General features: G+C 32.9%; 2 protein-coding genes across 5 annotated transcripts; both read right to left on the bottom strand.

Annotated features, from left to right (window-relative positions):
- Window positions 1-3,083: 3,083 nt before the first annotated feature.
- LOC114736109 (E3 ubiquitin-protein ligase RMA3) lies at window positions 3,084-12,709 on the bottom strand. 3 transcript variants are annotated; one of them, XM_028923881.1, is made up of 2 exons: window positions 12,690-12,709; window positions 3,084-4,308 (listed from the first exon to the last, which is right to left on the bottom strand). In XM_028923881.1, the coding sequence occupies exons 1-2, from the start codon at window positions 12,690-12,692 to the stop codon at window positions 3,553-3,555; spliced, it is 759 nt and encodes a 252-aa protein (XP_028779714.1). In that variant the 5' UTR covers window positions 12,693-12,709; the 3' UTR covers window positions 3,084-3,552. The 3 variants fall into 3 exon arrangements, with proteins under 3 accessions (XP_028779714.1, XP_028779715.1, XP_028779713.1); XM_028923882.1 differs by lacking the exon at window positions 12,690-12,709 and adding an exon at window positions 5,427-5,521 and having other exon boundaries at window positions 3,084-4,334; XM_028923880.1 differs by lacking the exon at window positions 12,690-12,709 and adding an exon at window positions 4,971-5,024 and having other exon boundaries at window positions 3,084-4,334.
- LOC114736110 (thioredoxin M-type, chloroplastic) lies at window positions 10,460-12,289 on the bottom strand. Of its 2 annotated transcripts, none has more exons than XM_028923883.1 (2): window positions 11,915-12,289; window positions 10,460-10,542 (listed from the first exon to the last, which is right to left on the bottom strand). In XM_028923883.1, the coding sequence occupies exon 1, from the start codon at window positions 12,140-12,142 to the stop codon at window positions 11,927-11,929; it is 216 nt and encodes a 71-aa protein (XP_028779716.1). In that variant the 5' UTR covers window positions 12,143-12,289; the 3' UTR covers window positions 10,460-10,542; window positions 11,915-11,926. The 2 variants fall into 2 exon arrangements, with proteins under 2 accessions (XP_028779716.1, XP_028779717.1); XM_028923884.1 differs by lacking the exon at window positions 10,460-10,542 and adding an exon at window positions 10,566-10,581.
- Window positions 12,710-13,834: the final 1,125 nt, after the last annotated feature.

The raw sequence follows: 13,834 nt of genomic DNA, 5'->3' as shown, positions 1-13,834 counted from the left end.
ATTTAATTTGATATATTGAAGTATTATATTGCTTAAATTAAATGATAACAAATTAAACCCATACGTATTAATAATTTTATACAAGAAAAAACTCACTTAAAAATAACATAATTTTGACTAGCAATTAAAAAAATTGGAAAAAAAAATGAAGTAGGAAATGGACCAGATTCAAACTTTATAGCAAAAAGTGAAAATTGACCCTCCGCTTGTTGATTCTTCATATATTTCTTCAGCTTCATAAACAAAACAAAAAAAATTGTCATGGCAATTATATTTCAGGCTTGTTACCTAATACAAACATGTTAAAATAATTGTTCTTCAAAGGAGGTACGTGGACCAATTAAAAACGAGTTGGGGATGCCGGGAGTTGGCCATCTTCCTGTTGTAACTACAATTTCTGAAAAACTCGTATGAGCCTTGAGAAGACCAAAAGCCTAATACAACCGGTAAATACACTTAAAAAAAAAGAAGAAGTTGATATTTAGTAGGTAACGAGCATGATTGTCTCTAATAAAATACTTCTTCTTATACTATTTATAAGCTTTAAATTTGAAAAGGAATATAGTCCATTCTGTAAGTTTTAATTTGGATTTGTCTTAAATTATTTAATATTTTTTTTAATATTGATGTTAATTATTTCTCTCTTATCACATTTACACACATATTCCCTTTCATATTTTTTCTCATTTATTATAAGGATATATCTGAAAATAAAATATATATTTATAACCTATTTATTATTTTTAACTAATTATTTATTATCTCGAGATTAGAACAGACAAAGTAGTATCTTTGTTTTATTTTACGAAGTTTTCCTGATTGTCACCATTAGTCAAATTATCATGTTAGCTGATAGCCTCTCCTCTTTTTTTTGTAAAATAAACTTGTGACACCACGCTCAACATGGTTAAATCACAATCTAATAGCTAATATTTTTTTTAATTAAGACTTAATTGAAGAAGTGTCAAATCTCAATTAAGGGATCCAAGAAACACAAAAGTAGTAGTGGAAATCTGCTAAATAGTACTCCTCCGGTCCTAATTATAAGACCCAATTGACTTATTTGAGGAGATTAAGGAAGTAAGTTAAGTTGGTTATTTATAATAAATAAGTGTTGTCATTCCTAAAATATCCTTGCTAATTAAGTATATTGGCTAAAACTATCATTATTAGAAGGATTATCTTGGAAAAAAATACATAAATATAAGAGACAAAATGGATTGGGTCTTATAATTAGGACCAAATAAAAAGTCAAATTGGGTCTTATAATAAGGATCGGAGGAGTAATAAACAACAACAAAGACAAAATAAATACTCTAAAACTAAATATCCAGCACCATGAATCTCTTCTGTCCGCCTCAATATCAGTACCTCAACAGGAATTGAAAGACTAAGAATGAGCAACCGATAACAATTTATTTATATATTTATTTAATAGGACGGCTCAATAACACATGCTCATATAATAGTTTTATAAGTTTGGTCAACAATTAAAGTTGACACAATTACAATAAACAGTGTCGTCAACGGGAACGCAATCTCCTCTGGCTGAGCTTCCATGTCTCTCTTTACACTTTTTCGTACAGTCTTCCACCTTGCAACTCCCTTCACCGATTATTTCAGAACAGTTCGGGCTCCCCTCCTCACTTGACGCCCTCATGGCTGCAAATATTTATACACACAAATTATAAATAATGCAATTCATTTATCTGATTTTGTATATTCTAATACGAAACCAACTCTATTAATCAGCTATCGAACCTGAAACAACGATGAGGACAAACAGCAGAACGTGCACTGAAGAAATTATGTTCTTGGCCATTCTCCAAGTTGATCAGAGGCAAGAAACTATAACGATTCAAATTAGTTATTGGATGGTTGTTGTGGAATGTTATCATATGTGTGTGTGTGTATATATGGTGTGGTTTAAAAGGGGAACTAAATTAACACTACCGATATGAAGGGAAAAAAATGGTAGAAAGTTTTAAAAATATTGGTAGTTATGGGTCCAAAAATAATGGCTAGTAAATTGCATTCAATGTTCAAACCTTCTAATGATGCATGAATGGGGTCATTTGGAATGTATTTAATGACATTCATATGCTTCTCTTAGTTTCTTGAGCACATGACTCATATTGATAAGTACTGCTCAAAACCTCTATATAAGATATAGATAAACTGAAGGCTTGTTAAACTAAATAAATGTATAAAAATATACTAATATGAGAGTCTTATATTTAGAAGTGGAGGAGTAATTACTTTTGGAGAGGAAGCGGGTAAAATATGTGTGAGTAGGCAGAGAGAGAGAGAGAGAGAATGTAATATAAATCTAGCTTTTTTTTAAAAAAAAATATATGAGTGAGAATCAGAAATTTATTCTATTTTCAAATAAAATTAATGATTTAACCATATTTTTTATTGATTTAGATGAGATAGTTAGGAGTAGTATATTAACTTCTATTTTAAGGTAAGAATTGAAAGTGTTCATACCAATAAAAAAAATAATCTAGTAGTGATGTAAAATCTCGCTAAATGTTTTTGGTCTCAAATTCAAGTATCAAAAGAGAAACTTTTGCAGAGATACAAAGCTACGAATTACAATCCAGATTAGTTGGATGATAATATAAATAAATAAAAAATTGAAGTGTTTATAATTCTTCAAAGGAGGCATGTCAAACCAGTTAAGAATGAGCTGGTGATGCTGACCGTTCACCCAACATTCCAGTTTAACCTTCTTTGTTGTGCAGCTGTGATTTTTGAAGAACTCAGATAAGCTTTGACAAGTTCAAAAGCCTAATACAACTTGTAAACGCACTTAAAAAAGCCAATATTTAGTACCCAGCGAACAAGATTACTTTTAATAGAAGGATTGAAAAAAATTATCAAACACTTGATTACTGCTTCCACCCATGTTTCATCGATATGCTACGATGCAAATCTCAAGTGTAGCCAACACACAATCTTGCAAATTCGATCTTTCACATTCAAGAATTTAGCGACAAGTGACAAAAACTGACGAAAAAGAATGTGACTATGTATGAACTCACACTTCATCTTTACACCCACCATATCTTTCTTCTTTATTTCTTTTTCAATATATTAAATACATTCATCTTTAAGAATATAAAACATCCAGATTCACAATCCTCATTACAAATAGATATAACACAGCTCAAACACAAAATCCAAAAAGGGTCGATGTTTTTGGCATCAACCATACACGAATGAGTTCTGATGTTAAGATTCTCCCTTCAACTTCCCCATAACAATCTAGTCCACAGACCTCACGACACATTTGGCTCCAAATCAGGCATATGAAACTTAATCTACAGTCACTTTCATATAATACATATATAATACATTATATTTGGGCAAAAGAAGGATAAAGCATTATCTATGCTTTCTCTTTCTGCTATTCTAGACAGTGAGGGGGATAAAAATCAAACCAAGACATGCTATTTACTATTCACATAACCTACAGCCAATCTCTAAACAGTACTTAATATCTAGGACTACACAAGTCATTTGTCTATAAAGTCTACATTAATATCTTCAAAACAAGAGAAGACACAGAATGACACAACAGAGGAGAAAGAAAGATACTCTGCTCAGAGACTTGTCAATGAGCATTTCCTGCCTTCTCATTCTATGACTGTCACTCCTAATATGAGGGTAGTAACGGGCATAACGATGCGCCAATGAATTAGAACCGGAACTCCCAAAGATCCCTGCAAAGACCGTTTCCCTGAACATATCAATAATAGGATAGGAGAGACTAGTCAGGGCTGCAACACCAAGATATGGTGTTCTATTAATAGCATATCCTCCATAAAGGTGAGGCAAGTATTGCTGCGTTTGCGACTGGAAGTAGCTTGGGAGTTGACCCAGTTGAGAAGTAGATGCACTTGGAGAATTTAAGGTAGCATTCGATGTGTGAGGAGGCGGTCTACGAGGTATTCCTATATCCATCTGGGTTTTCTTGGGCTCAGAATCCGAACTATGCGCACCTCTGCCATAAAGAGGGACTAATGAAGTATGAGAGAGATCGGCTTTACAAACTGGGCATGTAGGTTGCAGCTGGTCTGATTCATCGGAAGAGTCCTGAACTTGAAGCCACTTGAATATGCAAGGCCAGCAGTACAAGTGACCGCACAGAGTGACCACAGGATCATGAGCTGACTCCAAACATATGTTGCACTCAAAGCAACCATGGTCACTATCAGCTGTGCTAGTCTGTGAAGAAATTGATTTCAAATTTTTCCTCCTTGAGACACCCCCATTACAGTCAAAGCACGCCGGTTCCATTTTTGTTTCCAGTTCTACAGCAATTTGCCCTGTAACAACTTTTAACTTTTCTTTAAAGAGAGGGCCAAGGAAAAACACCAATTGGGTGGATATATGTAGTTTCAATGAGTGCAAGATCTCTTTAGCATATAACAAGAACATATGTTTTTTTGTTTTCAATATGGAAGAAATAACATTTACATGCAGCAACATAGCAAGGCAAAAGAATATGCATATGTCACCAATGCGGAAGATATCACCAAACATTTCTCTTTCCTTTCTGTTGTTTTAGGTAAAACAATTGATAATAAGCTCAAAAATTGAACATATCAACGAGCCATACTGGATCAAATATATCAAAGCAGATCCAACTTTAAAAGTTCCCTAGATCCAATTATCATGGAAAATAATCCATAGATGAAATCGTCATCTCCATGCAGAGAAAGAAGGAAGAGGAAAAGGGTTTGAAAGAAATTGATAGAAAATCAAGTTGAAAATATTGCTAGGAAACACAAATCTATGTAATTTATTCAGAGAAAATGATAGCTTCGATCTATATAACTGAAACATATCAAAGAATTGTATCACCAAAAAAAGAAGAAGAGAAGAAGAAGAAGAAACATATCAAAGAATTAAACGAAATTGCACACACATTAAGCTACGAAGAAACTTTGAATTCAATGTACCATGAAAGAGAAGGAAATAGCTCTTCATTTAAAAGCGATAACATTGTTCATCCAAAGAAACGCTTCTCAATAATAGCTTTAGTCAAGGGAACAAAATCCCAGAGGACTTTCACGCTAAGGCGCCGGCAATAGTAATGAAAAGAATAGAAAGTAAGATATTTGAAGGCATACGAAGATACAGCTGGATTCCATTATTTGGAACTTCTTCAGGAAACAAATTCAACCAAAGCACATGCAGAATCAGAGCTTCAAATTTGAATCCAATAAACAAAAACCGGTATCGAGGTTAATCAAGAGCAAAACAAGATACGCCAGAAGAAAAACCCAATATGAATTCGAAAAAATAAGACCAGAAGGGGGGCGGGGAGTAAAACTATTCCCTCCATTCATAAAGAAGACAATATCAGATAAGAGAGAGAACAAAAATAGCTAAAACGCGGGGCAAACAGAAGATACCTCTAAGAAAGAAAATGCCAGAAGAGACAGAAGAAGCAAGGTACTCAGAAATGGAGTGTGAATAAATGCATGGAGGAGAGGGAAAGAAGGAGAGACAGATGAAGTAATGGGAGGGGAAGGAGGTGGTGGTGACACCTTTTACGGACGGTAGAGATTACCCTAATCTTACAGAAGGAAAGTGAAGCGTCAACTACAATGTCTTGTTAACTAGTTTTTGGCCCCAGGACCCACGCACAATTGTATGATTAATAATAATAATAATAATATTTCCGATCACATGAAAAAATAAAATAAAAGCATAGCAATGCGAAAAACAAAAGTATATTTCAAATATCAAAATTTATGATTTCTCTTGTTATTCATAATATGATTAGAATCATACCGCAAAAGTAACTGTGAATGGTAGAGAGAGGAATTTGTCTAAGTCTCTATTTGAATAAATGGCAGAAAAGAAAAGGCTACGGCTAAAATATTTTTCTATTAAATTTTTATCATCTCATATTAAAATATATTTAATTTATTTTTAAAAAAAATATTTCAATTAAATATGTTTAGAAATAAAGTAAGGTGTTTATATTTTTAGTTAGCATTACATTGACAAGGTGTAAAAAAAAGCTAAATAATGCCTCCTCTTGCATGTTATTTGCTTTGTGGGCCTTGCATTGGTTATATTAAATTTTGATGTACATTTATAAGTTTTTTGTTTACATTTTGATTTGCAACACGTGAGACATTTTGGGATAAAAATAAATTAATATTTATATTTTTAATATGCATGAAGATAACAAATTTTAGAATAAAATAAGCTATTATTTATATTTAAATTTTAATGGGGACGACAAGTTATAAAATAAAATAGATTATTTATCTCTATCTTCTAAACTCGAAAACGCCTTCTTTCTATAAAAAAGAAAAAAAAAGAAAAGAAAGAGAGAAAACACCCTGTATGATTGATCCTAGGATTCCCTCTCCCTTTCTTCTCCATTTTTTTCCTTCTCAAAATCCCAACTCTAATTTTACGGTTTTAATTAAAAACGAATACTTCAGATTTTTGATATTTTACAAAATCATTATTATAACAATTTATAATTTTCCCTTTTTCCCTTTTCTGTTTTATAGTTGAGGTTTTTTTTTTTACATTAATAATTTTATAAAATATTGATTCTAAGTCATCTATTCTTTTATTTAAAGATGCGAATGAGATTTAAAAAAAAAAAAAAAAGGGAAAAAGATGAGAAGCTGGAAGCTTGGAGTGTGTTTGGCAACCTTCAAATCATGGTTTCAGAAGCATTTTTTCATAAAACAAAACAAACTCCTTCATGCATGTACTTCGTAAACCATAAAAGCACTTCTGAAACCATGATTTGGTTTCTATCCAAACACCCCATTGATATTGATATTTTGGGAATTGTGAAGAAGAGATCTCAGGGAGCCGAATAGATTTTGTTTCCTTTTAAATCGAGTTGACTATAAATACTTTAATAAAAAATTCTGAATCAATTGAAGATGGGGATGAGTGGAGAGGCATAATAAATTCTGAATATTCACGATCATCGTGCCATTGAAGGTGATGGATGCATCATTGTCGCCCACTTTGTTATGGCATGCCCATTATTATTATTCTTTCTGTCCACACATTCAAGGGCATGTATGTCTTTTTGCCCTTTCAATTTCTGTCTCCAGCTCATCCAATAGCATCAAGAAAAGGTAAACTACAGGCAAATTTAAGATGTGCTTTTGTTTTTACGTAGGTGATTTGACTTGGCATATGATTCTTGTTTTTTGAGTAGGAAACAATTTCTAAAGAAACAAATTAATATAATCATTATTTACTTCAATTTATTCTCATTTTACTTTAATCATTCAAATTTTAGATTATAAGTTTTGCTGTTTTGGTTTCTCACTTTGATTTGACATACGATTCAATTATTAGAATTAATATGACACTTGTCTGATTAGGATTAGCAATCTCCAATCTTAGTTTAGAAAATCAATAATTAATACTCTTCCGGTCCTTAATGTAAGACCCATTTAATTAATTTGATTAGATTAAGGAAGTTAAGTAAGTTAGTTAATTATAAGAAAAGTGACACATTTTTCCTAAAACACCATAATCATCTTTCTTAATACCCCATCTCCCTCTTCTACTTGATTATAGTTGGGGGAGTATTCATAGGGGTAATTTAGAGAAAATTGATAAATATGAGAAATGGGTCTTATATTTAGGATTAAAATCAACTCAAGAATTGGGTCCTATATTAAGGACCGGAGGAGTATTTTGCAATTGAATAGTTATCATTCTAATTATTAATAGGATTGAGAGGTTGAGTTGAGTCAGATTGAAAAGATTAGTCTCTTACAAAATAGTGAATCTTTACTGGAGGGGGAGCGACTATATTTAATATCTAACAGTATTTTAAATAAGAGTAACTTTAATAAAAAAAAATATGTGTACCTAAAAAAAGTATTTGATCCAAGTAAATGAAGTTTTTTTTTTTTTCATTTAGATGAAGTATTAAGTTGGAGTTTTGTGTAAAGAAAAATTAGTACTCCTCTGGTCATTGATATAGGATCTAATTATTGAGTTGATTTTAGTCCCAAATATAAGACATATTTATCATATTTATCAGTTTTTTCTAAATTACCTATATAGATACTCCTTTAACCATAATCAAGTAGAAAAAGGAGAGATGATATTAAGGAAAATGATTATGGTATTTTAGGAAAAACATGTCATATTTCTTATAATTAACTAACTTACCTAACTTTTTTAATCTAATCAAATTAATTAAATAGGTCTTATATTAAGTATCAGAAGAATATTAAAAGAATTATACACTGGTATGATGTTATTTAACTTGATTAGAATTGGTGTGGCTCAATTTTAACCCGTGGTATTACAAGGGAGAAAGACAAATAATGTTAGGCGGATGGCAGTGAGGATGAGGCCACAAAAATGGAATCAAATAGCATCTAATTTATTTGCACTATAATGAGATACCTAATCAGCAGACAAATCAGTGGAATATCATCCCCCATGACCACATAATTGCACGAATGGGACTGCCATTATGTATGTGATTTTAAATTGGATCTGTTCTGATTGATTAAGAACCGCTAATGACTAATACTACCTCCAGTACTTAATATAAAAGCAAGTTAATTAATTTGAGTAGACTAATAAAGTTTGTTAAATTAGTTATTTATAATAAATACGTACAAGTATTATTTTTCTTAAAATATCATTACCAATCCTGTGTATTAGCTTTAGAACTTTCATTTGATGGAACCTTAACATGTGTAATTATCACAAAAACTACTTTAAAAAATTGAATAAATATCAGAAACAAAGTAGATTGCGGGTCTTATATTTAATATCAAATTGAATGTCAAACTAGCTCTTATATTAAGAATTTTGGAGGTAGTATTTAGGAAGTAGCTAGGATTTTATTTAATAATGCTTGTGATCAACAAAATTTATACATTATCCAGCGCTGCATTGGAGTCATGATGAAGTTAGGAATATTTGCATTTCATTCCTTACACAATACTCAAATTAATTAGTGATAATGGTTGAGATATTGTATCATATCAAAAGGAGTCGCAATCAATTTTACAACGAAGCCAGTCCTTCCCATTTCTTTCTCAATCAATCAAAGTGCGCTTTAACCAAGGCTAAATCTAATAGTTGAAAGCATCCGTGATCATAACTTTAATCTTTTCTAAACTATTTTCTCGGGTCCTTATTTTAAAGAAGAATTACAATAAAGTCTTATAGAAGAAAAATAATTACTAAAAGGTCCCAATAGCAATCTCAACAGTCTGTAATAACAAGTTTTATAGTGAAGAATGACAACTTCTAAAACCTGTTTTGTAATTTTTTTTCTTTCCACGATCGTTATTCTCCCTTAGTTTAAGGTTTCTCTGTCCATTTCATCGAAACTAATGAGATGGTTAAGCCATTACGTTTATTTGTTTATGTAATAAATTTGTTTATTCTGCTTAATGTCTCATAAAGTGACTTATACTAAGAATGATCCTTGTTTTCTAAAAGATACGTGCAATAAAGACCGGAAGGAGGATTACTTTTGGCCTCAAGCAAGCTGCAAATGATACAACAAAGTCAAACATCATCATTTTGTGGAGTCTGATCTACCATTTTAATTATGCCCATAGTTTCAATTCATGTTATAAACTTGGTACGTGATTTTGTAGCTTGCAAAAGAGAGGCACTTTACTTTTGCCCATTTGGATTTGACTGTGGAGCACAGAGCTAGCAGTGAAATGAGATAAACAATCATGGAACCCAAGTGAAAGCAATAAACCCCAAAGCATTCTGAAAAAGTAATAAAAGGTGAGAACCTAGTTAACCTTCCTGTTATTTTTTTCTCCTAATTCTTAAATAAGGTGAGGTTTAGCCTTCCTAAATGTCAATCCATGAGCTAGTGACCCTAATATAGACTTAGGACCTTACACCAAACTTTAACTAACTTGTTACTCCCAAAGACCTCAGTCAAGGGCATACTTGCTAGAGAAGTAATCTTCAACAATTATTGGATGTGGCCTTGATTGAGAATGACATTTAATTGAGGACCCTCAAGGAGACTTTTGGACATTTACTAGGGCAATGCATAATTGAAACCCTTTATAGTCCCCATGACGATTACTTGATTCTTCAAGCTTGGCATGTTCCTATTTTGATAAAAACCAACAAGAAATGAAAAGAAACAACAAACAGAACTACTCTAACATTACAAGTAATCAATCTGATCTAAAGGAAGAGGACATAGATATATATATATATATATATATAGAGAGAGAGAGAGAGAGAGAGAGGCCAAGCGCTCCTGAAAGAGCTTTGTTAGCGAGACAAGCTGCCTCAGTATTCATGTTCCGCCTCCTGCCAATCTCTTTGCATGAACTAACGATATTGCCTCCATTGAGTGAGAGCACAGTGCAATTAATCTTGCAGAGGCCTTTTTTCCCAAGCTCTCTTTAAGGTAAAACCCATGTAGCTCATGGTCCTATATTTCAGCATTGTGTATTTGGGGCACTTAGAACATTGTATCTAGCTTTATCAAGACCCTGTTAATTCTCCATGCCTTTCTGAGCAAGGCTGCAGCACAATCCCAGCACAGTGACAACAGACCACAAGCTAAAATTTTATATTATCAAGACTCTGTTAGCGATATTGTATGTTGCTTTATCAGGACTCTAGATCATTAATATTATCTCAAAATAGTGCTGAGTCTACATCCCCAAACTACTTAAAACACCCAATGTGATGGAGGATACTTGTCTAGCAGTTAGGCTATCTTAGAAAAACTTATAATTTTATATAGATATGATTAAATTATATTGGTGAATTTTAAGTTTATAGATTTATGGCGATCATTTTTTTTTTTTTTTTTAAGGCTTGGGTGGCTATTTTATTTTTCAATTATAAGGGCATTCTAGTATAAACTCCTTATGTTCTTAATTACAACCAGGACCTGTCAGTCTTCTCAAACAACACTTCTTCAATCACCCTTTAAAGGTCAAATCTAGTCATTCTTATTTATCTTATTTAACGCAGACTTAGGGAATGGAGAAGCTTTATTTTTTTATATTTCAAGTAATTTTTTATTTTAGGTGTCACTTTTTTATAAAATAGATCCATCATTTAAAAATAAACAAACTAAAATTTTAAATTTGCACTGTCTAAATTAAATTTATGTGAACTACATTTCATCACAACAATAAACATACATGTTACTGTGATTATCATCCATTGATAATGACCTTGATTTGAGGCACACTTTTGACTATCAAATTTGGCTTCAATTGAAGCACACTTAACACAGATGCAGCGCGGCATGTTCGTTTAATTTTCCAAACCTCACTGACCCATGATTGACGTTAATTTTCTCAGGCGTGAGTGACTATCAAAGAGGCTAGCTTTTATCTCCTAATTTGCAAATTTATATAATATTAATCCTCAAACTTTGTGATTAGTGATTACCCAAGCTTGTTAAAACTTTTTAGAAAAAAATTGAAATTACTAAACATCTCAAATTAGGTTCTTGACAGGCCTTGACTTACAAATAAAAATATATTTTGTAAGAATTTCTTATTTCAAATTTAATAATTTTAAACCTTTTTTGGTGAGATTTTCCCAAACTTTTATGGACAAGCCATCAGATTTTTCCTAAATTTTTTATTTGATACCCGTATATTTTTCTCTTTTAACCGAATACTTTGATTTTGCTTTTTTAGCACTACTAGCCCAATAACTTTATTCTGTTAGTATTGTTAGGCTCCGTACAGGAGCTGTAAAACAAATTGAAGGAAAGTATAACTAACTCTAAAATGGTTTTCCCAAACCTTCTTCGCCAGAAAACTTGTGCAAATTTAATATTAACAAAGCAAATTATCCAAACTTAAGACATCTGCATTAAGATGAAAGAAGCTAAAAATAACAATAGCTTTACTTCCAACATACAACTTACATGCTAATCATCTCAACAGAATTTTTCTATGCTGGTGGTCAACGTTGATTTGGGCACAGCACCAATAATTGCTTCTTTCTTCTCACCATTTTTGAAGATAATGACGGTTGGGATACTTCTGATCCCGTATTGACTTGCGACCGAAGGGCTCTCATCAGTGTTAAGCTTGTAGCACTTCATCTTTCCTGCATATTGCTGTGCTATTTCATCAATTATAGGGTGAATCATACGGCAGGGGCCACACCATGGGGCCCAGAATTCAACCAAAACAGGAGATTCAGATTCCAGGACTAGTGACTGCCAATTTGCCTCAGTAATAGAAGTCACTGCAGTATTTCATTTTAAAAAAAGGTTGTCTTCAGTTACTAATTCTTTCAGACAAGTGAAAAATCCATTGAAACACAAAGAAAGAAAGAGATCACAAGGATTTGCATTCATCGGTATCACTACAATCATGAAGAAATCAAGGCATCAGCACAAGAAGGCAGGGTCAGAGACGGGTACATTTAGTCAATAACTTAGTAACACAATGCAGAGAGGACTAACTTGGTACACGAAAGTTATCAATCATAGGCATGCCAGAATACACTGCAACTGCAAATGCTTCGCACCGACAGAAACTGAAACTGGGAATACTAGTTTCCAATTTCCACAACTAACCCCAAGGCATTGAGATGTCTAAATTCTACATATGCGCACTTGAATGAATTGGTTCTCTCACCTCAATAGGGGAGGCGTTACCCAACTTACTTGAATGCCCATCAATATATAATCTCATTCTTAGAGAAATTTGATAGAACTCGGGGTGGTAGGTCCTGTCTTGGCCCAATTCCTGTGATCGAGTGTTTTAGTCAGTTTTGGGCATGCTCCTCATGCATACTTGCTCTTTTGTAGTGCCGGGTCCATCAAAACTTCAAGGTGAGCAGACAGTATGCATTAAGTTAAGCTAATCAGTTCTGTTAGCTGTTGCAAACATATATAGAACTAGTCCCTTTAAAGTAAAATACTAGAATAGCTATACCTAACTGGCATTTTTCTTAATGAGAATGACACCCTAGGACAGCATCTGAGCCCTTTTTTTGACCTGAACCATTAATGATGGAGGAACTTAATAAATCTTTCTTACAGCACAATATTGAAGTTGCATGAGAAAAAGGGAAGAATGCCCCCAATGGCTCGGAGTGTTAGAATGGCTTGGATCAACAAGACATTATATTGATATTATAACCACTCCCATAATGGCATAAAACTTAAACCCCAAATCTAACAGTGTGCTGGACACTTAAAGTAAAAGAGATCATGCATTGAATATGGTCAGCCACTCTGGGAATAACAACTGCAATAGCTCTCAAGATTATATTAATTCCACGTAAGTGGAAAACTGGAAATTACTATATCAGTTTGATGACTTATTGGTTCCACTTTTATAATTCTCTTAATGATGGGTCAGGTTTGCACCATATGTCTTTCTATAGCAAGCAGGAGATGAAAGTCAAAGTAGTGTGGTAGATTTATTTTGGCTGAAACTATTAAGCAATAAATTAGAGCAATCTCCCCATGACTCAAGAAAAGAAAGAGAAAGAAAGAAATAAGTCACCTAAAAACTGGAATTGAAGCAGATATTTCACGTTGATTTTGTCTGAGTTTCTAATCTAACTCAGAGTTCAACCAAAGAAGTTTTTCTTTTGCTCCCCTCTCCTTGACGGATATCGACATCTAGCATCAAAGTGTCCCATTCCATCAATGTTGAATCCCAAAAAAACGTAATTCATGGATTACACCCAAATTCCCTCACCAATTTCTCCACCTCTTCATGATACAATAGAGAAACTCTCCTGGTTGCCACAATCAATTTGTAGAAGTAATAACGTGGCTTTGCAAGGAAATTAAATTTTGGACTCTGCCACTCTGGTTTATGGA

The sequence above is a fragment of the Neltuma alba genome, unplaced genomic scaffold, assembly GCF_004799145.2.
Source record: "Neltuma alba isolate B1F8T4 unplaced genomic scaffold, ASM479914v2 tig00013309_pilon, whole genome shotgun sequence".
Lineage (NCBI taxonomy): Eukaryota > Viridiplantae > Streptophyta > Magnoliopsida > Fabales > Fabaceae > Neltuma > Neltuma alba.
Note: the sequence above shows the minus strand (reverse complement) of the source record. Positions and strands in the feature narration are given on the sequence as shown.